Here is a 27,368-nt window from a genome sequence, read left to right as displayed (position 1 = left end):
ATGGGTTCTAGGGAGATAGTTTTAGGTTAGTGTAAGTATGTAGTTTAGTTAGGATAAGTGGGTTTGGGGGGTGGGTTATTTACCTATTACGTGTTAATTGGTAAGGGGGGGTTCATGTTGGGGTATACACGTGTTTAATAAAAAAACAAAAACTAAATAAAAATGTAAAATAAATACAAAAAAATATATATTTAGTTAGTATATGTGTATTATTAGTATATGTTGTCCTGCATGTGTCCTGTAACTTAAGGGGGGTGGAGGGCCAATGTTTAGAGTGTGGTGTTAAATGTGTAGGTTAAGTTTAGAACAGGGTAGTTAGCTTTAGTTGTTGGTTAAGTTTAGTTACAGTAGGTTAGTTTAGGATAGGGTAGGTTGTATTATTGTTTTTGTTCAGTTTACCACTTAATAGAAAACTTTTTGGATACTCCTATAAATTTTGTGTTATATGCTAGTGTCTCAGGGTCTTCCCATGAGTATACAGTGCAAATTGTGTGTTGGCCTAGGGATTCCGTCCTGCCTCTGAATACCTCTCTTGACGTGCATCACCTATTGATAACTGAGCTGTCACATTGGCAGCAACAGCACGTCTTCTTGTCCATGCATCTGCGATCCAGTGCGCCCACAACTCAAGGTGACTATGTTAACTTTGTATTGGCCAGGTATGTGTGGTAATTCAGCTGTCAGTGTTGGGGTCCTGTGCAGGAATGTTGGGGACTGTGGCACATCTGAGAACAACCTACATTTAAACTCCATCCTACAAAAGTGACCAGTGGCCATCACTAATGAGGTTAGGTACCTCTGTTTCACATCAATGTGTTCTACTGGTACTTCCAGCTGACGATATTGCCGAGACCGGTTCACAGCCATTCCTTCCATATGTAGTGAGTGAAGCATACATGTGTTATTAACTTTTGACATACTCAGTGAATTGCTTGTAGGGGATGAGATCAGCATTGACATTTATCATGTTGGAACCTTGTGTGTAGATATGTGCCCCCATATTCCTGCACTCTTGACTAAATACATGGATACACACATCACAATTCCTAAGCGTAGTAGATGTGTCACAATACACAAAGACAAGCTGTTTGTGTAGGAGGTGTTTATTTACAAGTGTCATATTGCAATATATACAATGTCCAGGTCAGTGACCCCATTTGTGAAATCCATACAATTGTGACACAACAAGTCCAGGGTTGAGGGACATGCCATGGGACATGCTTCGGTGAAGTGTTGGTAAGTGCGGAGGAACATGAATTGCCAATTGGAAAGTAAAAGACAATGACAGTCCATTGCAGACAGGTCGACAGTGGGTAGGTGAAGAGTGCTAATATCCAACTGCGCTAACACTCACGTGTTCTCAAGCACAGGACAAAGGAAAACACTGGCCATGTGGCATGGGCTGGTGCTACCAGGAACTCTTGCGAGTGAAGATGGTCTGTTCCACATCTTCATCCTCCAATGTGTGTTTTGTCTCCTCTGCCCTTTATGTTGGTGGTGAGGAGGTAGAGGGGGCCACACACACTTCAGTGGTTGGAGATGTGGACTCCCAATTCCCGGCAGCAGCCATATGTGGATCAAAATATGGCATCACTGCAGCAAGGAGGAGCTGCTGATTTTTGAGGATAGCAGCAACATCCCGGAGGTAGGCAGTCATGCCTGCCTTAAGGGAGGCCACTTCCTGGTGCATGGAGTCCAGCTTGTTCTCAATCACGATTCTGCCAGTTTGGGAGGGCAATTGTTGTTGCCTCTCCCTCATGGCAGCAGCTATGTCCCTTAGACACTGCTGGACTCCATGCAGTGGGGAGTGTGTACCTCATTTGGCAGCAGTCTGTTCTTTGGCCGTAACAAGGCACATGTGCATAACCTGTAGGCTGGCTGCCACAGTCTCCATCCCCACCTGCATCTTCTTGGCCAACTCCCACTGGACTCCTACCACTGCCCTCTCAAAGCTAGTCCCTGGGTCCTCGGAGTCCCAGCCGTGTCGTTGTTGGCAAGTCATACTATTGGGGTGTTAGGTGGGGACTCTGGGATGGCTACTACATTATATGTCCTCCTTGCGACTGGAGGTGGTGTCTGGAGGGATACGAGGACTTCATGGTTGGTCTCTTGGCTGATGGTTGTCAGCTAGTCATCCAGGTCATCGGGGTACTCTAGGACAGGCAGATCAGTAGGAGAGTCATCCTCTGAAATGAGATGGTGTAAAAATCTATCTTTCTGTGTTGTGGCAGTTGACATGTCACATCACTGACTTGCTATTGAAGGCTCATTGTCATCTTACTGCCCAAACATTGTTCCTGTACATCATGGTTGCAGTCTATCAGCACTTTGCCCCACCTGAGTGTCACATGAGGGGACGCTCAGGTGGCGCAATTGGTTGCGTCATATCTACTACTTGTGATGTATTTCCTTTTTGTGGCTTGACACCATCTTGTTATTGTCAACCCTCCCTATGCATCCATTTGTATGGTCAGACCTTTCATTGGGTGTTGCAGTGGTCAAGCCACAGCACCACACATGGCAATATGCCCCTGTCCCAGTCTTACATGTTTCACATACACCTGTGTGGTACTGAAACCTTGCACCACCCCAGGAATGGCATTGCCAAGACACTATGCTGTTGATTGCTTTGATAGCTCCTCATGTTGAAATATGTGTATGTGTGCTACATTGCACAGCACACATGGACCTAGCAGATTTCCATTTCATCTTCTATCTGTGCTGGTAGGTGCGCTTCCCACACAACTATGTTCTCCCCCTCCGTGCAGCCATCCTTGCACTATGATGCAAGAGATGTAGCATGGTGGCAGTGCAGCTAAATTGACACAGGCACAGGGGTAGACCCAGGGATGACTGGTATAGGTATAATTTTTTGCTGTGTACATCATATTGTATGTGACAGTGCCTGGTGTTAAATTATTTCATGGATATAGCCAGTTAACTGGAGTTAAACTTAGGTCAGGGCCTCAAGCTAGTTTGATAGTGATTCTGCAGGTAGTCATACTGGTCCCTCATTACAAGTGCTGCAGTCCTACGACCGCTTGACTGCCATTGTCTATATGACCACCCCCAACAGCGCAGGTGGTAGTGGCACATGTTGTCAATGGGGAATTCCCGATGGGCCAATGGACTGGCACTGGCAGGTTTCCAGCAGCTTATTGACTGGCAATGCTACCTGTCTTGTGACAGAAGACCTGTATTACGCTCAACGCTTCTCTCCAGGTATGTTCCCGCTTTTCCACCAGTGGTGAAACCCCCATGCAAAGGTTGGTGGTGATGTGGTGTGTCCCTGGGTGCCCATGCACCTGGCATGGGCAGTACAGGGGGTCCCAGGCCCTGCCCCTTTGCCCTTTCCACTGCCTGATTTGCAGGGCTAAAAGCAGTGTGTCCTGTCACACCCAGTGCACCCCGAGACTGGCACTGACTCTATTTGAACCATCAAACATGTTGTGCTAAGTGCCACATAGAGCTACCAGGAGCAGACAGATTTCCACCTGCCATCCCAACGTGTGACTCATACCACCAACCGCAAAGGGTACGCTGCACTGGCAGTCTTACCAACACCAGACTTGCCCATGTATCATCCCCCGCCCGTCAGTGTGGTATTAGACACCATTATGTTCACAGTCATACACCATGTGTTGTATGTGCGTGAGTATTTCCCCGTTCCTATGTGTCTCACATGGTCGTGTCAGAGTAGTTGTGGGCTCAGCCTGTATTTGGTGTGATCTACAGTTTGCTATCTGTGGTACATATTTTCTGTAGTGGCACATTTCTGATCAGCATTAAGATGTGTGCTTCCACACTACACCAGTTTAGTTGCTCTGGGTAGTGGCATGTTTCCTGTGATACAGGACCACCCTGCTATTCCCCCAGTGCCTGCTCTGATTATTTTTCCCTACACCCAGGGGGCATCCTTACTGCATGATGGCGTGGTGGCTGCCTTATGTGTATGTGTTGTTAATATGCAGGGTGGTGGTGCTACCGGCACATGTCTGGGTACTGTTGGGATGGTTGCAATGAATAGTGTGCTGTAAGATGCTGTACACATGTGTTTGGACAATGAGGCAAGGCAGTTGCAAGGTGTTACTGCAAGGGACCACCACCATGATGTAACCCAAGGAATGGTATTGACTGACTTCCTAGTCTCTGATGTCTTGGTCGTGTTGGCAGAGTCAATTTGACTATATGCGAGGGATGATCTGATGACACAACCACAGACACAGTCATTAGACATGCCATCCATCCCATGTGCTTCATATGTACATGTAGGTATGGTGATTGACATATGTCCAGGTTGTGTATGTGTTGTGGTGCATGGCACTACCAAGGCAGAGGTACATATGTAGCTTACGTCAGCATGATGCAACTTGCTTCATGTGCAATTGTCCCTCTGCACTCCTTTGACGTGTGTGTCCTATGTGCCTCCCTCTTCTTGCACTTGACAATTTAGCATTAAATTCCCCCATGCAACTAACCCTGCATTTGTGGTGTTTCCTGGTAGTCTGTGCTGTCTTGTCCTGCAATTCCAGTGACCAGTTCCTCTGGGATGAAAGTTGCAACCATCTCCTCCATCTCATCCAGGTCCTCTTGTGGTGCTGGACTACCACCTCCAGTTTGCAGTGCTGCCTTCCTCTTCCTTGCCATTTTTTGCTTTGTCCTTCGCTTGCAGTCATGCCAGCGTTTCTTCCACTCAGTTACGGTTCTCCTCACCTCTGCCACACTGTTAATCTTGTCTACTATCTGTTGCCAGATTACCTCTCTCCTGCCAACTGGCAATTTTGAGGTGATGAAGAGTTGATGTTGATGCTCTGTCACTTCTCTCACCAGTGTTTCATGCTCCTCCTCACTGAAACAACACTTTCTCTTTTTCTTCTTCCTCCCTGGGTCTTGTGTGTATCTTCCTGGCTGGTTCCTGGTTGACTGGGGTCACCCTGGGGTCTCTCCTGGCTTTCTGGCTCCATTTTGCTTTTCTCTGCACTGTTTTCTGCATTAGCATCTAAAGTTAACGCTAACGCTGTACAAAATGGTGCATTTCCATTTTGCGACATGTTTTCGTGTCATTTTTCCGGTGTTAAGGTCATTTTGCCTTACGAGAAGGCGCAATGGTTAACATCAGAAACTTTGACTCTAACCTGTTTTTAGCGCCACCAAGCGACTTTGTATAAATATGACGCCCTGGTGGCGTTAAAAAAGGGTGCTAACCAGCACTAATCTTTTTGCTGTAAAACGGCGTTTGCGCAGTTTTGCGTCAAAAAGTATAAATCTGGCCCTTAATGAGGTGAGTCATAAGGTGAGTAGATTGGTAGTGTGGCTTAGTAAGAGAGAAAATTGCACGTGGGTCTGGGAGGTCAGAGACACATGGGCTAGAGTATCACAATGCATTATGTGTTGGTTTGAGTGTATGCCTTCCATTTTCAGGCCCTATATAAAACCCAGTTTCAGGTAAATAGGGAAGATGATACAGAGCAATTTGTGGAGGCTTTAAAGTTTCCCGAGCTATGTCATGTAGGCAAGGATGTACTGAAGGAAGTGATGACAGGGTATGATATCGCTGCAGCCCTATCAGAGATGCAAGACAAAGGCCAGTGGCCAAATGGATTCAGGAGTCACCCATGTTGTGATGTTTTTAACAGTTCTGGTTAAACAATCACATCACTGGTGACCCCTGATATATAAAAATGTTTGTTAGTCTGAACAGAGGGAGCAACTTAGGAATTTTCCAAACGTCCTCTTTCATAAGAAAACCTAATGAAGAATTTGCCTTATATTTCCCCATAGCATTGTTGAACATTGAGAGCAAGGGGTTAACTAAGGTCATATTGAGTCTGTGTTTTCTGGAGGCATGCTCATCAGATCAATAAGACTGAACCTGATGAGATTATAGTACTGCTTGCAATGTAGCCATGATAGTCTCCGAACCAAGAGTAATCCTGTTGTTAGATGGTGATTAGACGCTTGACTCAGTAAAATGGCTATTCATCTTTGATACACATAAGAAAATGGGATTTGCATCACATTATCTATTGACTGTTTGCACATGACCTCTGAACAAGTTACCAGTAAGCATGGTGTAATCTGATATTAATGGCATTGATACAGGGAGGAGGGTGGACACAAGCTTTCCTGTCTCTCCACTGTTGTTTGCACTGTCCACTGAGCCTTGACCTATTGGATCTACAGAGACATAATGATCCAGGGCCTTGGATGGTGTGGGGAATGGGGTGACAAGATTTCCTTCCACACTTACAATATTCCTTTATATATTCTTATATGCTGTTGATCAAATCAGTAGATTATTGTATTTCTTTAACATACTTAGTGGGTTTTGGGTGTTAGGATTAATTGGTCTCAATTTGTTCTGAATTGATTAGATACTGGGATATAATGCTGAAAAGAAACCTGGGCAACTTTGGAGCTAACACTACACATACACTGTTAGTGTGCCTCCAGGAGGGGCTCACTACAGAAGTCTTACTCTACCTTGCTCTGCTTAGCAGCACTTTCCAAAATGACCATGCTACTGAAACTGCTTCAAATAATGCAAAACATTTCATTTTGTATTCCAGGAGACTCCTTCCAGATGGCATATTATATCCTACGTTCACTGCTTCAGGGTGGGGACACCATTAGAACATCCTTGAATATACTGTTCAGAAGTATGTTTCAAGGGGATATCTGTCCTTCATGTCCAAAGGTGCTACTGGTTCTCACAGCTCACATAGGTTAATAGATGGATCTTCTTACCCAATGATAATCCTCGTTCAGGATAGCTAGGCATGCTATGAGAGAGAAAGGCTTCTTGCACACAACATATGACAAAAGTAACATGCCTACAACTGAATTTGTAAAATTCTGGCAATTGACCTATGCACTTGTGGTGCGGAAGACACTGTGACCCAGGAAACATCACAATGAACAGGGAGAGGACTGTGAGATCTGACAGTGACAGAAGAATCCAAGGAATAGGGCATGATTAGGCTGATCAAGCTAGGAGACATATGGGAAGTCTCAAGTATGAAAATGTTTGAGGAACTGTTCAAGGACTATGTCATCTGCCCTATAGAATTCTTAAAATACTTGCAGATCTGACAAGCCTTCCAGAAGAAACTGACATTTAATGAGGGTATGCCTGACTGTTGTTGCATAGAAAATGGTGTCTTGTATGAACCTTTTTCAAAAAAGAGATTTCTCATGCCTAGAAAATATTACAAAATAATTCCACACACATCATGCACCCATTAAAGGTCTGTCCGCCAGTGCTTAATTTGTAAAAATGTAAGTGCCACAGCCAAAGGTCTTCCACTGCAGCTGGCACCATCCACAGTTTCTGCAACTGTTGGCAATTACCAGTGCCAACTTTACTTACTAAGCACTACACTTAAACTATTGTGAAATTTTGAACAATTCTAGGTCAACCTCAAGTTTTAGATAATGCCTGGAAGTGCTAGTTCTGCATATGTTTCCGTATGCTCAAAATAGACTCAGAGCACCAACTTGTGATGTACTCTCATGTGTTGGTGTTTAAAAGCAAGTGTTGTTGATTAGCACTAGCAAACACCAGCACAAATTAAAGACTCCTGTCGGCTGAATAAAGACTGGCTGGCAGGAAGCACTGCCACATCCTAGAAAAGTGGTAGTGAGAGTCAGCTTCAGGCTAGTTCCACACAAAAAAAAATCCTTGACTGTGTAGTACATGATGGCCCAGATGTGCTTGTGTGGAAGGCTTGACACAGCGAAATAACTGAGAAGCATGAACCAGAGGAGAGCTTTTATTTAATAATTTAGCGGTGCCTCAAGAGACAGTTTTTTTATGAAGTCAGTGAGTTATTGAATTTATTAGTGGGAACTCAGAGGAAGATTCAGGCAAATACCTTTTTTTGTAGGGAAATTCTGTATTTCTGCCTCCTGTGATGCAACAAACTATTGGTTAATTGGGTTTTGGGGGTCTTTCTCCAAATGATACCTCACAAGCCACAGGGACTACCCATAACAGCTGCATCTCAGAATATTATTGACAAAAAGGTAATCTTCTACAAATATTGTAGCCTAAAGATCATTCACAAACTTTACGCTATTAATTGTAGATTTTCAGTTATTTCTTGTATAAGGTGCTAAGGTGCTGATATTTTTGTAAACAAGATTTAGGAAAGTTTATTTTTGTCACGCCATATTTAACGCATAATATTCTCATACTGTACCACCCAAAACTGCCTAGATGGGAAAGGTGGTTTAAGAACATGGATTGAGTCTGTTCCAAAAAGTTTGAAAAGCTCAAGGGTGCCTGGATTTAGTACTTTTGCCTAGGTTGGTCCTTTCTGCATCTAATGAATGGAAGATTTGAATGGATATTGCAAGAAAGATAGACCGACCTTAATGAAGATGACAGAAAAATTACTCTTGGAGCTGAAGAGGACTGTACACTCTTGATTCAAATTTGACATGGGAGCTGAGAAAATACCCTATAATGGGATATGGCTTCAAATGTATGTGGGGTTTTACCATTTTGTTATTAAATTACAAAATCAATAAAAATGACTTTAAAAAATATTAGTCTGTGTGTGCATAAGTATGTACATATTGTATGCACACAGTCCTTATTTAATATGGATCATTCTACACAATTGTTCCTGGTGATACAGCATTGAAATCACTACAAAGCTAAGACTCTGGGATTACAAATGGTATTTATAGGAGGCTGGCCTGGTTTGTATTGGATACCTAAGGTACTTACACCTTGTGCCAGGTACAGTTATCCCTTATTAGTGAAATGTAGGCAGTTTATAGCCGCTTAGGCTGTCTAGGGGTTGCTGTAGCACAGCAGCCAAGGCTGAACTAGGAGACATGCAAAGCTCTTGCAATACCACTATAGTCACACAGTACTTATACACATTAAAAGACAATACTCAGTGTTACCAAGAATAAAGGTACTTTATTTTAGTGACACAAGGCCAAAAATATCTTAGAGGCAATACTCCTTCTGGAGGTAAGTATTATACACAATATATACACTAGTAACCAAACTCAGGCAAGTACACAGTCGTAGAACATTGCAAACAATGAAAAACACAATAGATTGCAATGGGCCTAGGGGCAACAAAACCATATACTAAAATAGTGGAATGCATAAGTCGGGTTCAAGTGTAGTGTGTAGAGGGGTGCCGGGAGTGTAAGAAAACACCAAAGGTAAGTAAATTACCCCACCCCAGAGCCCAGGAAAACAGACGTAAAGTACAGCACGTTTCCTCAGAACACACTAGACGTTGTGGTGAAGGATTATGCAAGAACCAAGCAAGATTGCAAGAAACCAACTCAACCATGTCTGAGTGCTCAATAACACCTAGGTCCAACATTTTCTGAACCTCAGATTTAATACAGTCTCTGACATTGTCAGGCTGCCTATAAATCTTACTTTTGACAGGCAAACTGTCTCCAGTATCAATGGTATGTTCACAGCAAGTAGTCTGACCAGGTGTGAATGAGAAGAGTTCAGAAAATTGTCGTAGTAAAATCTTACAGTCCTCCCCTGCTTTGCTGTGAGGCATTATGCAAGTACAACTCCTTCCACTAAGCCATCAGCTTCAGTGTTAGAGAAGAGGTTAGGGAGAGGGTCACTCTCTTCCTCCTGCCCCTCATCTGTGGCCATGAGTAGGGACAAATCTGCCCTATCATAGTAGTGTTTAAAGAGGGGCGTGGCCAAGCCGTTGAAGATGGCGGCTGGCGAGGGCGTGAAGCTGCTGCGGCACCCCGGGGCGGGGCACTCCTGTGCGCTGACCTTTTGGAGGCGGGAAGGAGCCGAGTGCGTGCAGGCCTGCTGCCGGCCGAGAGCTGGAGGCCGGCGGCCGCGGGCTGGTGGAGGCGCGTGCGCTGGTTGCCGCGATAGCCCGAGTAGGGGGGGGCGCCCGGGGGACCAGTGCCCCCCCACGGAGCCCCCCCAAAAAAAGAATCTGTGTGCCTGGGGGGCGAGTGTCGCCGAGCCTCGACCCCCTGGGCGGAGAGCCCTGACATTGGGGGGGGGGGGGTCGGGTCCCTGGCCACGTGATCCATATTGAGCAGTCTGCTCCTGGCACGACCACTTCCTTGCATCACCTGTGGGCTGAAGCCTATGGCTGGAGTCCTGAGTGCGGTGGACGGAGATTGGCTGCAGGTGTCTTGCAGGCCGGGCTGCACGTGCTGCTGCGCGCGCCATACTGGGCTCACAGGCAAGCGGGCCTGGCCCTTTGATGGTTTGGTGAGGCGCCTGCCCTGTGAGAGCTAGAGGCGAAGAGGTGACGGACTTCGACGCTGGGTGCGGAGCTGGTGGCGGTGAGAGGATCCTTCCGGCCTCGTTGTGCTGCGCATTTGGCACCGTTGTGGTGGCTTACCAGGAGAGCATAGGAGCTAGCTCAGAAGGTCTAACGCGCGGCTGTCGCACCTACACTATTGCTCCCCTGACCTAGTCCCCTGGATTTGGTTGCCTGCGCTGGGGAGCGCCGCCTACACCGTCTGTGGTGAGTTGCCTGGAGTGTGTGGTGGTGCTGACTTGGAGTGCAGATGGACTTTCGCCATGGCGGGAGCGGGCCGTCTTCGCTCAGGCACTGGTGCTGGGAGAGCGCAGGATGCTGCGGCGCAGGACAGTCGGAAGCTGGACGCTGTGTTGGCCACGGTGGAACGCATTGGCGATTCGCTGGATCGTGCCCGCACTTCATTGGGAAACCAAGGTCGACAAGGTAGCCAGTGACCTGGTTCTACTGCACGCTGACCATCGAAACCTGGCAAACAAGACGGGTATGTTGGAGGTGAGAGTGGATGAGCCTGCGCCGGTGACGTCTCGCTTGGAGGCCAACATGGGGGATGCCCTGGCGTGAGTGGCGGAGCTGGAGCGATGCGTGGAGGACGCTGAAGGACGCACCCGGCGGAACAATATACGGGTGGTGGGCCGGAGGGTGTAGATGGCCGGAACGCGGTGACTAACTCGGAGAACTGGCTTAGGGGGTTGGTGCCGGAGGGTGCCTTGACCCCTTTTTCTCGGTGGAACGGGCTCATCGAATCCCCACGCGGCCCCGGCCTCCAGGAAGCCGCCCTCACCCCTTCATGATATGTTTGCTTCATTACGCGGATCGTGACATCATTCTCAAATCGGTGAGGTCCGCTCCGCCACCCACAGTGGATGACGCACAAATAATGTTGTTCCCGGACTATACTCTGGCGGTGCAGCGAGACAGGGCCTCCTATATGCCTTTGAAGCGCAGGCTCAGAGAGCTGCGCCTGGAGTACTTATTGTTTCCTGTCAAACTCCGCATCATAGCAGACAACAAAACTCACTTCTTCACCACGCCAGAAGCTGCGTGGGACTGGCTGGAGTCCACAGGGCGCGTCTCGGTCGGCGTGGCCGCAGGAGGGGTGCTGGTACTGCTGAAGCCGAGGCGCGAGGCGCTGCAGTCGGCAGCGGCAATCGGCACTTCTCTGAGGGTGTCCGAGTCAGATACTGACATCTTGCAGCCCCCCTGTGATCGTACTGCCACGCCGGAACGGATCTCGGAGTTGGGTTTTCCGGATTGTCCGCCGGTGACTCCTACCACTGCTGACGACCTCTTCTAGGCCCTACTTTGACACATCTGGGTGGGCGGGAGGTACTGTGGCCCTCTGCTTGCTGTAAATTGTGGGCCTGGTTTGCGGAGCTGGCATATAACTTTGTATGGGCAGCCTGCTGGACTGAATGCCAGGAAACCTGTTGTTGTACTGATAAACTGTATGGCCTCCGCTGGTGCTGTGGCTGTCTCAGATTGTGGCCCGGAGCCTGGCCCGCTGCTGGTCCTCCCCCCTTTTATTTCCTCTGCTATTATCCAGTATTGCTGGACGGGTTGGGTCAGAGCTTGCCTGACTCCCTGTGTGTTCTGGCTAACCCCACTTTCCTATTGCCGGAGGATTAATATGTGCGATTGCGTTGTCAAAAGTTCAAATTGTTCGGTTTGGGCGGGAACCGGTTGTTCATCTGCTCTGATGGTATTGGTTTTGCTTTGTTTATGTTGGAGGCACTGCGCGAGCGTTTGGTCTGGGTGTGAGGTCATTGACATGATGCGTGCTGCGCTGTGCTTAGGGGTGGGGCGTGTGCGTATGCTAAGCTAAAACTGCTGATACTTCGTGCAATGTGCTCACCTGGAATGTGCGCGGAACATACACACCCAGGCGCAGGTATTCCATATATTCGTATCTTGAACGGCACTCGATCCATCTCGCCTTCTTGCAGGAGACCCATTTAGCGTTAGCAGAGCTCACTCGTTGCAGCGGAGCTGGAGAGGGCAAATGTATGCAACGGGCCACTCCTCCTATGCTAGAGGGGCCCTGATCTGGATTAAGCCGGGTGTCCCCTTTGTTGCGGAGGATCAGATCATAGACCCACAGGGGATGTTTGCCCTGGTGCACGGGTGACTAGCGGGCAGGGTCTTAGTGCTGGGTTCTATTTACCCCCCAAATGTAGATTAGGCTTCCTTCCTGCGAACTCTGTCCCATCACTTGTGAGGTTGGAGTGATTACCCATGGTTGCTGGGTGGAGACTTCAATAGTGAGTTGGATATAGATTTAGATCGTTCCTTCCCCCCTGCTGCCCACCTCGCCAACTGTGGCAGCTGCGCACGGCTTGGTCCATTTGGCCCATGATTGGCACTTGGTTGATATATGGCGGCAGCGTAATCCTGACGATAGAGTTTATTCCTATTACTCTGCCCCGCACTCCCTGCATGTGAGCCTTGATCGCATATTCTGCACGCAGAATTTAGCCTCCGTGATTGTGGATGTGGATTATCTGGGGCGCACGCACTCGGATCATAACCCGCAACTGGCGGGCCTTTGTTGGGATGTCTTGCCTTCAGCGGTCCCCACCTGGAGGCTAAGTCCTGAGCTTCTGGAGGACGCCGCCTTTAAAGCATCACTGGAAACAGCCATCCCAGAGTTCTTTGAGCATAATGAGGGCACTGCCTCTACGGGTCTACTGGATGCCTTTAAGGTTTTCATCTGAGGCCATTGTCTGGGGACCCAGTGGAACTTGAGACGTTCGGTTGGGCAGGACCTTGCTTATATAGAGCGGAAAACGTTGCCCCCGGACCGGGAGATTGCTCGGGATCCTGCAACAATGGAGTTGTTGTCTCGGGCCCGTGCTGAGCGTCTAACTTTGCTTGAACGGCTCAGTTGCTTGAACTATGCTGCTCACTCGGCAAGAACGCATGCCTCTGCAGATAAGTCGGGTAGACTTTTGGCCTGGCTGATCAGAGGTGAGCGTGACCATGGCCCAGTCATGGAGATTCGCTCGGAGACTGGCCATTTGTTGCACACACCTGGGGAAATACATTTGGCGTTCACACAACACTACGAGACATTGTATACCTCCGTTGTGGTGGCCCCAGAGCGGTCGTGTGATGACTTTCTCTCTGGAGTGGAGCTCCCATGTTTGACGGGGGATCAGAGGAATGTGCTGAAGGAACCTCTTGATCTTACTGAGGTGCAGACTGGCATTCAGGAGCTGGCATCGGGTAGGACGCCGGGCCCGGATGGCCTGCCAGCTGACTTTTATAAGGCTTTTGCCCCACTTCTTGCGCCTAAGCTTCTCCGTGTCTTTGAAGACGCAGTGCAGAGGGGACACTTATCGGCACCTCAAAGGGAGGTTGGTGTCTCTTCCCAAGCCTGACAGGGATCCTTTTGAGTTGGGCTCATACCGCCCTTTGGCCATGCTCAATACGGACTACAAAGTATTAGCCAAAATGTTGGCGATGATTTTGGCGCCCTTCACGCCGGATCTGGTGCTCCCAGATCAAAATGGGTTTGTCCCAGTGGGCTGCCTTGTCCTTGATCTGGAGAAGGCCTTTGATTCCTTAGAATGGCCCTATCTTTTCGGGGTCTTGCAGCGGTTCGGCATTGGGCCCCTTTTTGTTCGTATGGTTAAACTACTATACACTAAGCCGCAGGTTCGGGTTAAGGTGGGGCGTATTATATCAAAGCCAGTTGATGTGTGCAGGGGTATGAGGCAGGGTTGCCCCCCTTCCCCACTACTCTTCTCCCTTGCTATGGAGCCGCTGGCGGCGGACTTGCGTGACAGTGAAACGAGCTGGGGCATCCCTCTTGGGGATGGCGTGCACGCGGTGTCGCTATACGCCGATGACCTCTTGTTATACTTCCGAGATATTTCGCGAATCCCTCCGGGGGTTGGGTCCCTACTGCAGCAGTTTGCCTTGTTGTCTGGCCTCAGGGTTAACTGGGCTAAGTCCTGTCTTTTCTCCTTTGACCCTGGGCACGCTGGCCCAGAGCTTTGCTTCTTTGGCAGTGCGGTTCCTTGGCAGCCCCGTACATTCCGTTATCTGGGCATCCGTGTCTATCACCGCGAAGACGACCTAATAGACAGAAACCTCAGGAGAGCGGTGTCCTCAATCAAGTCCCAGATGACCTTTTGGCAGACGCTGAAGCTGTCGGTGGTAGGCAGGATAGCGCTCTTAAAGATGATAGTTCTACCACGCCTCTTATATTTCTTCACTAACATCCCGTATGATATCCCCCCTAGCTTTTTCAGGAACCTGGAATCTGTCTTGAGAGACTTTATTTGGAATGGGGGAAGGTGTAGAGTAGCGCTCAGGAAATTGTACTTGCCGCTGGAGCGGGGTGGGCTGTCGGTCCCCAACCTGGAGCACTACTATTTGGCGTCCCAGCTCCAGTGGGTGTCTAAGTGGTTGGCGGGTCTGAACCTCGCAGACACGGCAACCCTGGAAGGCCATTGGTCCCTCGTGCAGGTCTCACATTTGTTTCACCTAATAATGCGAATGGCATTACCAGATCAGTTGTTCCTCAGGGTCGCCCTCAGCTGTTATCGTAGATCCCTGCGGCTTGCCGGGGGGGCGATCCCGTTTGCGCAGGCACTGGCGTTGTTGGGCACTCCCCGTGGCTCCATAGTTACGTCCGGGTCCGAGCTGCGGGCGTGGCACGCAGTGGAGCTGCATACATTGGGTGATCTGTATGACGACGGTAAGCTGATACCATTCCCTGTGTTGGTACAGGATTCAGGCCTTCCTATGGGGCAGTTTCTGGTGTATAACTCACTGCTGAGGTCGCTTGCATCTAAATGGGGTGACTTGTCTACTGCTCCTCCCACACATTTATTGATACAATATATGCAGGTGATGGAACAGGGGCTGCACCTAATTCACTGGTTCAATGAGGCGTTGCGCCTCGACACAGCCCTTGAATGTGATTCGCAGTGTGCGGCCTGGGATGGGGATGCAACTACTCTGTTCACGGATGCGCAGTGGAGGTCAGTTCTTTCCGGCCATGTTAACATACCGCGCAACTCCAGATTCCGCTTGATTCAATTCTACATCATACACAGGGCATACCTCACTCCTGCCCATATAAATAGATACTTTGCCGGCAGTGATGCGGCATGTCCCCATTTCTCCTGCAATGACGCGGACATGATCCATGTGCTCTGGTCCTGTCCATCGTTGAGCTGCTTCTGGGGGGTGGTAGTGGGTTGCTTATCGGAGTGCGTGTCACGGCCGGTACCGTACACTTAGGAGTCCTGTATACTGGGCCTTTTTCCTAGGGACGTGCGGAATAGAGCTGCAGCACAATTTCTGGACCTAGGCCTGATAACGGCCAAGAGGTTGATAACTCGTCGGTGGAAGTCAGATGACCCACCGGTTGAGAGGGCCTGGAAGTCCTCATTCGAGGTGTGGGCTGGCGCGCAGGGGGTGGCGTTGGCGAGGGAGGATGCGCTGGGGCTGCGTAAGTACCTGCTATCAGTCAGCTGGGAGGCGATGCTGGCATGCTTGCGGGGCTTGGGGCAGAACTCGGATGTGGAGGTGACAGTCTGATGGCCACTAAGAATTTGTATCTTCTCCTGGCGCAGGAGTGCGATGGGCTGGGTGCTGAATTTTGAGCAGTGGACCTGACCGTGCCCCTTGAGTTGAGAGTGCGACCTATGTGGAAGGGGAGGGGAATGCGGTGTGTGCACGTCTGCTCTTTGGTGATGCGCACGGCCAAAATATGGGGTCCCTGTGCCCCAAAGACTATGCTCCGACCTCGACCTGCTGCTTGTAGAGACAGTCCTCCATAGTTTGTTCATGTTCATGTTCTTACCGTTAAGTTATGCCCTATCTGTAGATCTGCGCCTGAATGCATACTGTTGTACGAGCATAATGACCTGCCGGAAAGAATTAAGGGGTCACTGTGGTGCTTGAAGCATCCTCAATTATCTGTGTGGCTCATGATTCCAATGTCTGGTCCTCTCGGATAGCGTTAGTGCATTGCTTAACCCTGTTATGCTTGGGTTTCATGGTGAGTGGTGGAACCATCTGGAATATGTTTTCGTAGCTAATTGCTCTGCTGTCTGTATTGAGCAGTTGTGCTCATCTAGTCTACCAATAATTGCACAAGATAAGTGTCCTGCGTTTGTTATACAAATGAATGTTATAATATGCCGAAAATGTTAATAAAAAGATTTAAAAAAAAAAAAACATAGTAGGGTTTAAGGTGGTTGACATGTGGTCCACTCCATTTGTCTCTGAGTGTCCTTGGTGCCACAGACTCCAAAACCCACACCTTCTGCCCTGGGTGGTACTCAGTCAGGACAGCCTTCTGGTCATGCCATTGCTTTTGAGGGTCTTAGCTGGCCTGAAGGTTCTTAGTGGCCTTTTTCATGTACTCACCCATCCTTGATCTTAGGCCAGGCACATAATCCACAATGTCTTGTTTAAGGGGCTTCAAGGGTTGCTCCCACCCCTCTTTCACATGAGCAAGGGGACCCCTAACAGAGTGACCAAATAGGAGTTCAAAGGGGCTGTAGCCCACTCCTTTTTGTGGTACCTCCCTGTAGGCAAAAAGGAGGCATGGCAGGAGGACATCCCATCTCCTTCTGAGTTTTTCAGAGAGTCCCATGATCATGCCTTTGAGAGTTTTGTTAAATCTCTCATCAGGTCATTTGTTTGTGGATGATAGGATGTGGTGAATTTGAAGGTTACACCACACTCATTCCACATAGCTTTCAAGTATGCAGACATGAAGTTACTACCCCTGTCTGACACTACCTCTTTTGGAAAGTCCACCCTGGCAAATATTACCAGGAGGGCCTTTGCCACTGCAGGAGCTGTAGTGGTCCTTAAAGGGATTGCTTCTGGGTATCTTGTGCCATGGTCCACTACCACTAAGATGAACCTGTTACCAGAAGCAGTTGGATGGTGAAGGGGGCCAACAATATCAACTCCTATCCTTCCAAAGGGCACCTCAACCATTGGCAGTGGTATTAAGGGGCCTTTGTGGTGCCACCAGTTTTGCCACTGGCCTGGCAAGTTACACAAGAGCGACAAAACTCTTTTGTGTCCTCTGACATCTGAGGCCAGTAAAAGTGAGGGACAAGTCTGTCCCAGGTCTTACTTTGCACCAGATGTCCAGCCAGGGGAATATCATGTGCAAGAGCTAGGAGGAATTCCGTATACTGCAAGTAACACCAGGTTTTGGGTCCCTTGCCTCAGTATAAAGGTGATTGTTCTCCCAGTAAACTCTATGATAGTCACTAATATCTCCATTTTGCTGTTTGATAGCTTTCTATACTAGACCCTCTGGTATGGGACAGGTCTGCTGTGCCACACTCAGTTCCTCCCTGGCAGGCTCCTTGCACCCAAGAGCTCATCAGCTGTGCAGCCTGAATCTTCTCAGGTGTAGGTTCTGCACAAGGAGTTGACTCCTCCTTATCGGAAGGGGAATCTTCTGGAGAGGGGTTGATAGTGGACAGGGGTTTGCCCTTTCTACCACTAGTTTTTGGGAGCACTTGGGGCCATTGTTCCAGGATCCAAGTTTCCCTGTCCTCTTTGCTTCTTGGCCTGAGCCCTGGTAAGAGCAAAGATATGCTCTGGAATACCCAGCATGGCTGCACGGGTCTCCACCTCCGCTTCAGCCGAAGTTGAAGTTTCCAAATCATTGCCCACTATACACTCTACAGGTAAGTCAGTGGATACCACAACCTTTTTACGACCAGTAATCCACCCTGCCCCCAGTTGAGATTCACAACAGCCAGGCGGTGACTAACAGTGTTGTTATGGGCATCAATAACTTGGTACTGATGACTAACTAGGTGTTGCTCAGGGGCAACCAGTTTCTCCATCTCCATAGTGACACTGGCACCTGTGTCCTTGTAGGCCTCAACCTGAGCACCATTTATTAGGGGTAGTTGCTTATACTTACCCATATTAAGGGGACAAGCAACAAGGGTGACAATGCCACCATCAGAGACAAAAACTACCTCAGTGATCTCCCTAACTAGACCAAACCCCACTACATTATCAAAAGTGAGCCCAGCTACACCCTTTGTTTGGCTATTTGTATTTTTCTCACCACCATTGCTATTCCTAGGGGCACTAGTGGAAGCAGTGGGGGTTGTGGTGGTAGGAGGAATGATGTTTCTCTTGGTACAAGTGGGATCACTTGCCCAGTGGCCTTTGTGCTTACATAAATAACACCAAGGCTTTTTCTGATGGTTAGAAGAGGATTTGGGCCCACCACCCTCAGAGGATTTTTGTGGGCCTGATGAAGACTTTTTATCTTTGTCCCCACCTGTGTCATGTGACTTACCATCCTTCTTCTTGCAGTCCTTGTCACCCCCTGTATGACCCATGTGTATGCCTTATTTACCAATTTTTGGGGAGAGGTCAGGTGTGAGTCCACAAGATACTGGTGTAACAAATCAGACACACAATTGTTAAGAATATGCTCTCTCATGATTAGATTATATAAGCTTTCATAATCAGACACCTTGCTGCCATGCAACCAACTTTCTAAGGCCTTCACTGAACAGTGCTCAAAGTCTATCTAATCTTGCAAAGACTCTTTTCTGGTCTCTCTGAACCTAATCCTTTATTGTTCAGTGTGTAACCCAAATCAATCCAAGAGTGCAGTCTTCAGAACATTGTAAATGTCTAAGTCATTTTCTCTGACAATAAGGAATCTATCTCTCCCCTTGCCAGAGAAGGACGACTACAGCATAGGTGCCCACTGTACCTGAGGGACCCTCTGAACTTTACAGACCCTCTCAAGTGCAGCAAACCACTTGTATATGTCATCCCCCTCCTTGTAAAGGGGGACAATCTTATGCAGATTTCTAGAATCAAATGTATGCCTTTTTGACATTGAAATTTCTAAAACTGCTGATGCTGCTGCCACCATGGGGAACTAACCCCACCCCCTGTCTTTCCCTTTCCACAGCTACGGATTCCCTTTTTAAGGCCAACCGTTGTTGCAGCAGCCTCAGTCTGCCCTCCTCCAACCTCAGCTTTCTGAGTTCCCTATCTAGGGACTGGTCCTCAGGGCTGGATGTGTGGGACACTTCTGACACAGAAGTGACGTGGGAGTGAGGAGAGGTTGATCTTTCCCTAACTTGTGTAACCCTAGTGGCCTTGCCCCTAGGGGTGAAGGATGCCCTACTTGTGTGTGCCCCCTTCCCACTACAAGCTACAATGGGTGGTTTGTTGAGAGAAAGATCTGTTGAAGGACCCTCCCCAGCATCTTTAGGAACTTCTCCTGAATGTACCTGGTCAGAATCTCCCTCAACCTCCCCTTCTAATTGTAAATGACTGTCAGGATGCTCCTGATCATCTTGTAAGTGGAGATTCACGAGGAAATCCTTATTAGGGTTCTTCCCAAACCCTAAGCTTCTTTCCAAGCAGAGACCCCTCATACTTTTGAATTTAAAATTATCATAAGTGTTCTTGACAACCCTGGAGGTAGCCTCATAGGAAAAATTAGAGAGAAGAGTAAGAAGTAAGCAAACTATTTCACCTAACCTTTTAGAAGAAAATAAAACACTTTTCAGAACTTTGTAAAACTTTTTAAAAGTTTGAAAAAAACTTTTTGGAAGTGAAAAGTAACTGCTAGGTATAATTCTATATAGCTCTAAGTATTAGAGTACACTTTTCTTGTGAAAAGCACCAGTGGTCAAGTGATAAGGTGATTGCAAGTACTTATCCCACTGCTGCCACCAATGTAGGAAGCTGGCATAGTTTGTAGTGGGTACCTAAGGTACTTACACCTTATACCAGGTCCAGTTATCCCTTATCAGTGAAATGTAGGCAGTGCCTAGCAGCTTAGGCTATCTAGGGGTAGCTGTAACAGAGCAGCCAAGGCTGAACTAGGAGACATGCAAAGCTCTTGCAATACCACTAAAGTCACACAGTACTTATACACAATAAAAGACAATACTCAGTGTTACCAAAAATAAAGGTACTTTATTTTAGTGACACAAGGCCAAAAATATCTTAGAGGCAATACTCCTACTGGAGGTAAGTATTATACACAATATATACACTAGTAACCAAAATAAGGTAAGTAAACAGTCATAGAATAGTGCAAACAGTGAAAAACACAATAGATTGCAATGGGCCTAGTGGCAACACAAACCATATACTACAATAGTGGAATGGGAAAGTCGGATTCCCCTGCAGGCAAGTGTAGTGTGTTGGGAGGTGCTGGGAGTGTAAGAAAACACCAAATGTAAGAAAAATACCCCACCCCAGAGCCCAGGAAAACAGGTGTAAAGCACAGCAAGCTTCCTCAGAACACACTAGAAGTTATGGTGTAGGATTATGCAAGAACCAAGCAAGACTACAAGAAACCAACGATGGATTCCTGGACCTGAATCCATGTGGAGAGAGGAGACTAAGTCCAGAAGTCGATGAAGAGTCCAGAAAGAACAGGAGCCCCTGCCGACCTGGAAGAAGGTGCAAAAGTGGATTCTCCGGTTGAAAGAAAAGTACAGAAATGCACCAAAGAAGATAGCTCTGGGTTCCTGCTTGGTGCTGGAGATGTCCCACATCGAGCAGTTGGATGGAGGCAGTTTGTGTCGCTGGATTCCACCAACAAGCTTTGGTTCACATAAGAACACGTTTTGCATCAAAGAGGAGCTGCCTGGACCCAGGAGGGACCTGGGGGGTCTCAACTCGGACTGAGGAAATAGAGGGGGCTCGCAGCACTTTAGAGCGCCCTCAGAAGACCAGGCAGCACCCACAGGAGACCCAGGACATGGGGACAAAGGAGTTGCAAAGTGCAGTTGTCGCAGCACTACACAGGAGGATCCCACGCCGCCGGAGAACAACTCAGGGAGCTGAGCGTCGCAGGATAGATTGCTGGAGACCTGGGATATGCTGTGCACGAAGAATTTTGGAAGAAGTGCACTGAAGCCAAAGGAGCTGCAGAAGACGTGATGCACAGGGGCACTGTCTGGCACAGGGAGGCAAGCTCTTCCCACCACAAAATTTGGACAGCTGGACTTTTGGACAGTCAGGATCACTTTGGTCCACATCTGTGTTTCAGGGATCACGCTCATCGACAGGAGAGGAGTCCCAGAGTACCGGTCGTCGTTGCAGAGAGGTGCCTGCTGAAGCAGGGAAGTGAATCTGTCACTCCCCAGGAGATTCCTTCTGTTCTTCTGGTGCAGGGTGAAGACAGGCAGTCCTCAGAACCTGGAAACTGTTGCAGTTGATGTCTGGTCTGGAGCTGAAGTTGCAGGTCACAGTAGCCGTCTTGGATACTTTGTTGCAGTTACAGAGTTTCCTGGAGCAGTCTGTGGTTGATCTGACGGTCAGAAGCTGAAGCAGAGGATGCAGAGGAGTCCTGGAGTAGTCTTGGAAACCGAATCTGAGGAAACACCCAGAGGAGAGACCCTAAATAGCTCCAAGCAGGGGATTGGCTACCTACCCAGGTATGCATCTATCAGGAGGGGTCTCTGATGTCACAACCTGGCACTGGCCACTCAGATGCTCCTAGAGGGTTCCTACACCTTATAATCCAAAATGTCTAATGCCAGGGACACTCTGGAGGAGCTGTGGGCACCACCCCTGGGGTGGTGATAGACAGGAGAGTGGTCACTCCCCTTTCCTTTGTCCAGTTTCGCGCCATAGCAAGGACTCGGTGTCCCTGAACCGGTGTAACCTGGATTATGCAAGGAGGGCACCATTTGTGCCCTTCAGAGCATTTCCAGAGGCTGTGGGATGATACCCCTCCAATGCCTGTAACAACTATTTCCAATGGGAGAGGGTTTAACACCCCTCTCCTAAAGGAAATGCATTGTTCTGCCTTCCTGGGATTGAGCTGCTCATACCCCAGGAGGGCAGGAACCTGTCTGTGAGGTGGCAGCAGCTGGGGCTGTAGTGGAAACCTTGGGGAGCTGGTTTGGCAGTACTGGGGGTTCATGGTAGAGTTCCCAGGGTGTATGGAATTGGCACCCCAATACCAGATTTGGATTAGAGGTTCAATTTCATAATCTTAGACACCTCACATGGCCATATTAAGGTTTATCATTGTGAAGCTACATATATGTATTAACATATATGTAGTGCACGCTTATAATGGTGTCCCCGCACTCACGAAGTCAGGGAAATTGGTCCTGGACAAAGTGGGGGCAACTTTGCTAGTGCAAGGATGCCCTCACACACAGTAACTTTGCACCTAGCCTTCAGTAAATAAATGTTAGACATATAGGTGACTTATAAGTTACTTGGTGCAGTGAAAATGGCTGTGAAATAGTGTGGGCACTATTTCACTCAGGCTGCAATGGCAGTCCTGAAGGAGTGTTTGTACGAGCTTCTTATGGGTGGCAAAAGAAATGCTGCAGCTCATAAGGATCTCCTAGAACCCCATTGCCTTGCGTACCTAGGTACCATATACTAGAGACTTGTAAGTGGGGTCCAGTGCACCAATCAGAATTGGAATATGGAGTCACTAAACTATAGTGACAAATTTGGTACACAGAGAGAGCATAAGCACTGGAGTTCTGGTTAGCAGAACTCCAGTGACACAGTCAAGCATACTGACAACACATATAGGCCACAAACTATGAGCACTGGGGTCCTGACTAGCAGGATCCCAGTGAGACAGTAAAAACACACTGACAAACAGGCAGAAATAGAGTGTAACATGCCAAGAAAGATGGTACTTTCCTACAGTATTAAAGACATCTTTACTTCTCACTAACATGGTGTTATACTTTCACTGTTAGTACAGTATTTGACATCATTATCTGATAAATATATTAGCAATTTTCACAGATAAAAGGTTCGCAATAAAGATCACTTCTTGTAATACTGAAATGAAGCTGGAATGCTGAAAAGCACTGAGGTATAGTCAGTGCTCTTTTGATACCTGCCCTACGTATGTATACATGTTTCCTTTACTAATAAAAGCATTCTACTTACACCCTTTTTACTGTAATCTGCGACCTTCATTTATTATGGGCTTTCACGTTATTTCACAAAGATCATGGTGTCTGCGTAGACATGACGGGAGCGATCTGCCTGTGAAGTTGCTCTAATATCCTGTCCAACATGTTTACCATGGATATGCAAGCGGTAGCCAGATAAACTAGTTGCCCCCCTAGTGAATGACCATGGATTACAGTGTAAAGACTACCTTTTTGTGGGCCAGTATTGTGTGCTTTACAGTTGTGCTTTGCATTGAAGAAGTAGAGTATTGTGAAAAGAGTGACGCATATTGTACATATTTTAGCTAACATGTGAAAAGAGAGATTGAGATAAGGGTGCTGATGCTAAGATTGCTGACAAAGCCTCCAGTAACAGCTTGGCTGTCACACATACCTGTTTTAGGTCGACCGTCTTTGCAGTATGACTGATGAACACAAGGCTTAGATTCTTTGCACAACTCAAAAATTAAAAAAATTAAAAACGGGCATGTTCCTAGAGCAGATCAATTGACATTTGTGAATACGAGGTGTTCTCAAAGGACAGTAAGAAAACGGGCGTCTCCTACGTCCTACCTTCTTCAATTGAATGAAGGAAGTGTTCGGATGCCCAGAAGCAGTAAAACGGTTAAGAGTCTTGCATACTTGCATAGCATTACTGAATGCAACGGCGTTGTTTTGTGCCAATCTGGGTTGTCCTGTGTGTATATAATGTGTGTGTACGTGGCTGTATTTAGATAATCGTGAAGAATCTAGAAATTAATGAAAATGTTTAAAAGTCAAAGATATATTGAATGCATGCAGAATTCCTCAGTTATTGTGCAGCAAACGGCTCCACCCATCACCCATCTATTTGAAGAACTGGATTTCTGCCTAACCCCATAAAACTCTCCCAAGGGCTCTACCCCGTACCTACATCTGTTGGACACTGTAAACCCATTCCCTATATCAAGCTGAATTGTGCTATCTCTTGGTTAGTGAGCTTCCTCGAGTGTTCACGAAGCACTCCGACGTCAGTTGGGGAGGAACGACATCTAATACAACTTGAACATTAATTAAACACGAAACAGTGTTCCATATGGATACAACAACTTGTCCCACACTATGAATAACTTCATAAAACCCTGATAGTTTCGTCCATCTCTGATTGAGGCCTAAAAGGAATGAATAGCATCACAAAATGAAAAACAATTTGAAAGGCATGGCGTGCATTTACTTCTCCAGCAGCTCCCTTAAATTAACAATATCAGTTTCACATATTTGTAATCTTTCTCAATTTACCCCATAAAGGTAGCCTAGAGGTACCGTTAATCCATCTATGCATATATCATCAACTAATCACTCTAAACCATCTGTAGGGTGTTTTGGTACTACTATTCAAATATTTGTTCCACAAAAACAGGGACCTCCATTTTAAGCAGCTGTGGCACATTCGCGCATTTAAGCAGAAGCTAAAACATTGCTTTCACGTCAACTTCTTCCCACTCTCCTTAAACAAGTAACTCCCCTGGTTAATGGGAAGTCTTTCAGCGCCTTTGTTGTACACTGCTGCTGTGAGAGACATTTCCCGTGGACTGGCATTGTCGCCATGGAAGCGGAGACTATTGTGCGGCGACGTCACCATGGGAACAGAGTCCCTTCCCTTTTTTACTGCATTGTTTGTGAGCTCTTCTTCTCTCTCTCTTCCTGCCCTGTAGGTTAACCTGGACCTGACCGCGCTCCTTGACAGTGAAGATAAAAAATCCAAGAACAAAAGGGGAGTCCTGCCAAAGCATGCAACCAATATAATGCGATCCTGGCTTTTCCAGCATCTAATGGTGAGAGAAGTGGAGTAGTGTGCACTGGGGCGTTAACCCATTAGAGACCTGTCATTCTAAGGTGGGACGTTTGCCCTTTGGCGCCTAATAATTTCTATAAGGGACCATTAACACATTAGGTTTATATCATTCCTAAATGTGACCTTTTGGGCCCTGCTCTTTGAAGTATGAAAGACTAACCAAAGTGCCTTACATGATAATTCATATAGCATTACAATCTAGATGTTTGGTATTCTAAAATGAGGAGTTAACCTTTTAGGACGTGTTGTTCTATGATTTGCTTTTCCCCCACATAAATGGCTTTATTGAATGGAATATTACTATCTAAGAAAACTAAATGAAATATTTGTGTACCTGCCCTATTGTAATCGATAATAACATCATTAAATACTGGGGAGGTCAATAACTATTTTGGGTATTCAATGTTTGACCGAAGAATAACACCCTATGTGTTTATTGGTAATGGTTTTTGGAATTGTTTCCCATTGTTTTAGACAAAGTAATGAAATATTATTCTTGGCGTTTCCTAGTCTCTGATGCACCATTATGGTTTCCCATATCCAGTGCTTGATTTGTAAAATAAATAAGCGCCAGGGCCATTGTCAGGAGGCCACTGAAGCTTGCACCACCTATTGCCCCTGCCAGTGAACGTCCCAACACAACTACTAACCATCACACTACTATAAGTGTGACAATTCAGACTCGTCTAGGCCTCCAAAGCTATGAGAATGGCTTAGGCCGAAGGTATTAGTAATTTTTAATGTGCATTGAATTAATAAACAGCTGTTGTTGTGCTTATCTCTAAACTCGACAAACAGCGCAACTATGTGGTGCACTCTCATAAGTGCTGGTGTTGATAATTAAGTGCCGGCGCTCAGCCCCAGAACTGACCAGCTCAAATTAAGCATTCCCCATATCTCTAATGGTATGATTTGGCGTTACTTCTAGAATAAAAGTTGGGCAGGCCGTTTAGTAAATTACAAGAAGAGCTGAATTGTGATTCCAATAAAAAAATAAACACTATTATAGTCGTATGCTCTAACATGATATCATCTCTTTTCTCGTCGATACCCAGCTGGCATATCACACATCAAATATGAATTTTCTTTTTTTTAAATAATACTTTCTTGGCACTTTCCCCTCTTTGCCACCTTTGCACCATACAAATTCTGAAGCAAAGCGGTCTGTGGCCATGGATGCATTGTACCACTAGAACAATTTCCCTGAATTCAAAAACAGCCATGCCATTCATTGGGCTCACACTTTAAAAAACACCTAAATGCCTGTAAGTTTTCTTTTTTTTTTTAAATGCGATTTCCATAATGATTTGACTTTCATTTCGGCTAAGCAAAGCACGCAGTTTATGTATATTGCCGCTCATTACCGACCTTCTGCACGCATACTAAAGTGTCTTAAATCATGTAGCAAGAAATATATTAAGCAAAACATTAAAACAAGACACTCCAGCAGTCCAAAAGAGGAGTCTTTAACGATGATATAATTTTTGTGCAAATTAAACTGTCACTTGATGAAAGAGTAAAGGAAGCTGCACCAAGCAGCTAAAGAGCAGTGATGTGAATAACTAATAGTCAAAAGATCTAGCAGTCTTTTGGGAGTTTTCCCAACACTTTCAAACTCAAGAACCTTGTACGAGCAGTCTGCGATGATATCCAGAATAAGCTTTTTTTACGATACCTGGTTGCAGTATTGTGAGTAGCTCTGCACAGTGTGCATGATTATGATTGTGGTATCAGCCCTCTAGTGACACAGGTGCAGCGAGGAAATGTTGCCCTGTACATCTGGCAGTACCAAATATGTGTGGCTTTTCCTGGGAATGTAGTCTGGACAATGAACCATGTAATGTTAGATCAGATCATGAAATTGTAGCACAATCTCTGCTTATGGTGCACTACTCATTTGACAGCAGATATTTGGGACTACGTGGATATAGAAAATACAAAAACTACATATTTTCTAATTCTGTATGGCCTAAGGAATCTACTGGTGCATGCCCGAGTTCTCTTGCTCTGACTGGCTAGCATGTAGAGGACTCTGCACTTAATCTTTGTCAGATTGTTAGCTTCTTTTCCCAAATCACGGTTGCTTTTTCCAGTATCACCTGCGTGTGAATTTATCCCTCCCAAGTTTTGACACCAGTGTGCATTTCTTTGGCAGTCCTCAGTGTGAGGATATCAAACATGCATAGGTATTTTTCAGGTATAATGTGCCCACAGGCATTGCATTTTGAAAAATTGGAAAACAACTGCAGGCAAAATATCGGTTTAGGCTATCTGTCTTTTGGCTGCAGGTATCGCCCCTTATCTGTGTTTAAACTTCATGCAAATAGC

General features: G+C 46.9%; 1 protein-coding gene across 22 annotated transcripts in view; it reads left to right on the top strand.

Annotated features, from left to right (window-relative positions):
• PKNOX2 (PBX/knotted 1 homeobox 2) overlaps positions 1 to 27,368 on the top strand; it is a 3,670,033-nt gene that overhangs the window by 3,382,573 nt on the left and 260,092 nt on the right. For 17 of the 22 annotated variants that reach the window (XM_069224540.1, XM_069224529.1, XM_069224538.1 and 14 more), the window contains one exon: positions 24,901 to 25,020. The exons of the other annotated variants lie outside the window; for them this stretch is intronic. In XM_069224540.1, coding sequence (XP_069080641.1) covers positions 24,901 to 25,020 — 120 coding nt within the window. The remainder of the gene's footprint in view (positions 1 to 24,900; positions 25,021 to 27,368) is intronic. 22 annotated transcript variants of the gene reach the window in all.

The sequence above is a fragment of the Pleurodeles waltl genome, chromosome 3_1 (genome assembly GCF_031143425.1).
Source record: "Pleurodeles waltl isolate 20211129_DDA chromosome 3_1, aPleWal1.hap1.20221129, whole genome shotgun sequence".
In the NCBI taxonomy this organism is placed as follows: Eukaryota; Metazoa; Chordata; class Amphibia; order Caudata; family Salamandridae; genus Pleurodeles; species Pleurodeles waltl.
The sequence above is the reverse complement of the archived record's forward strand: the minus strand, read 5'-3'. Positions and strand labels throughout refer to the sequence as shown.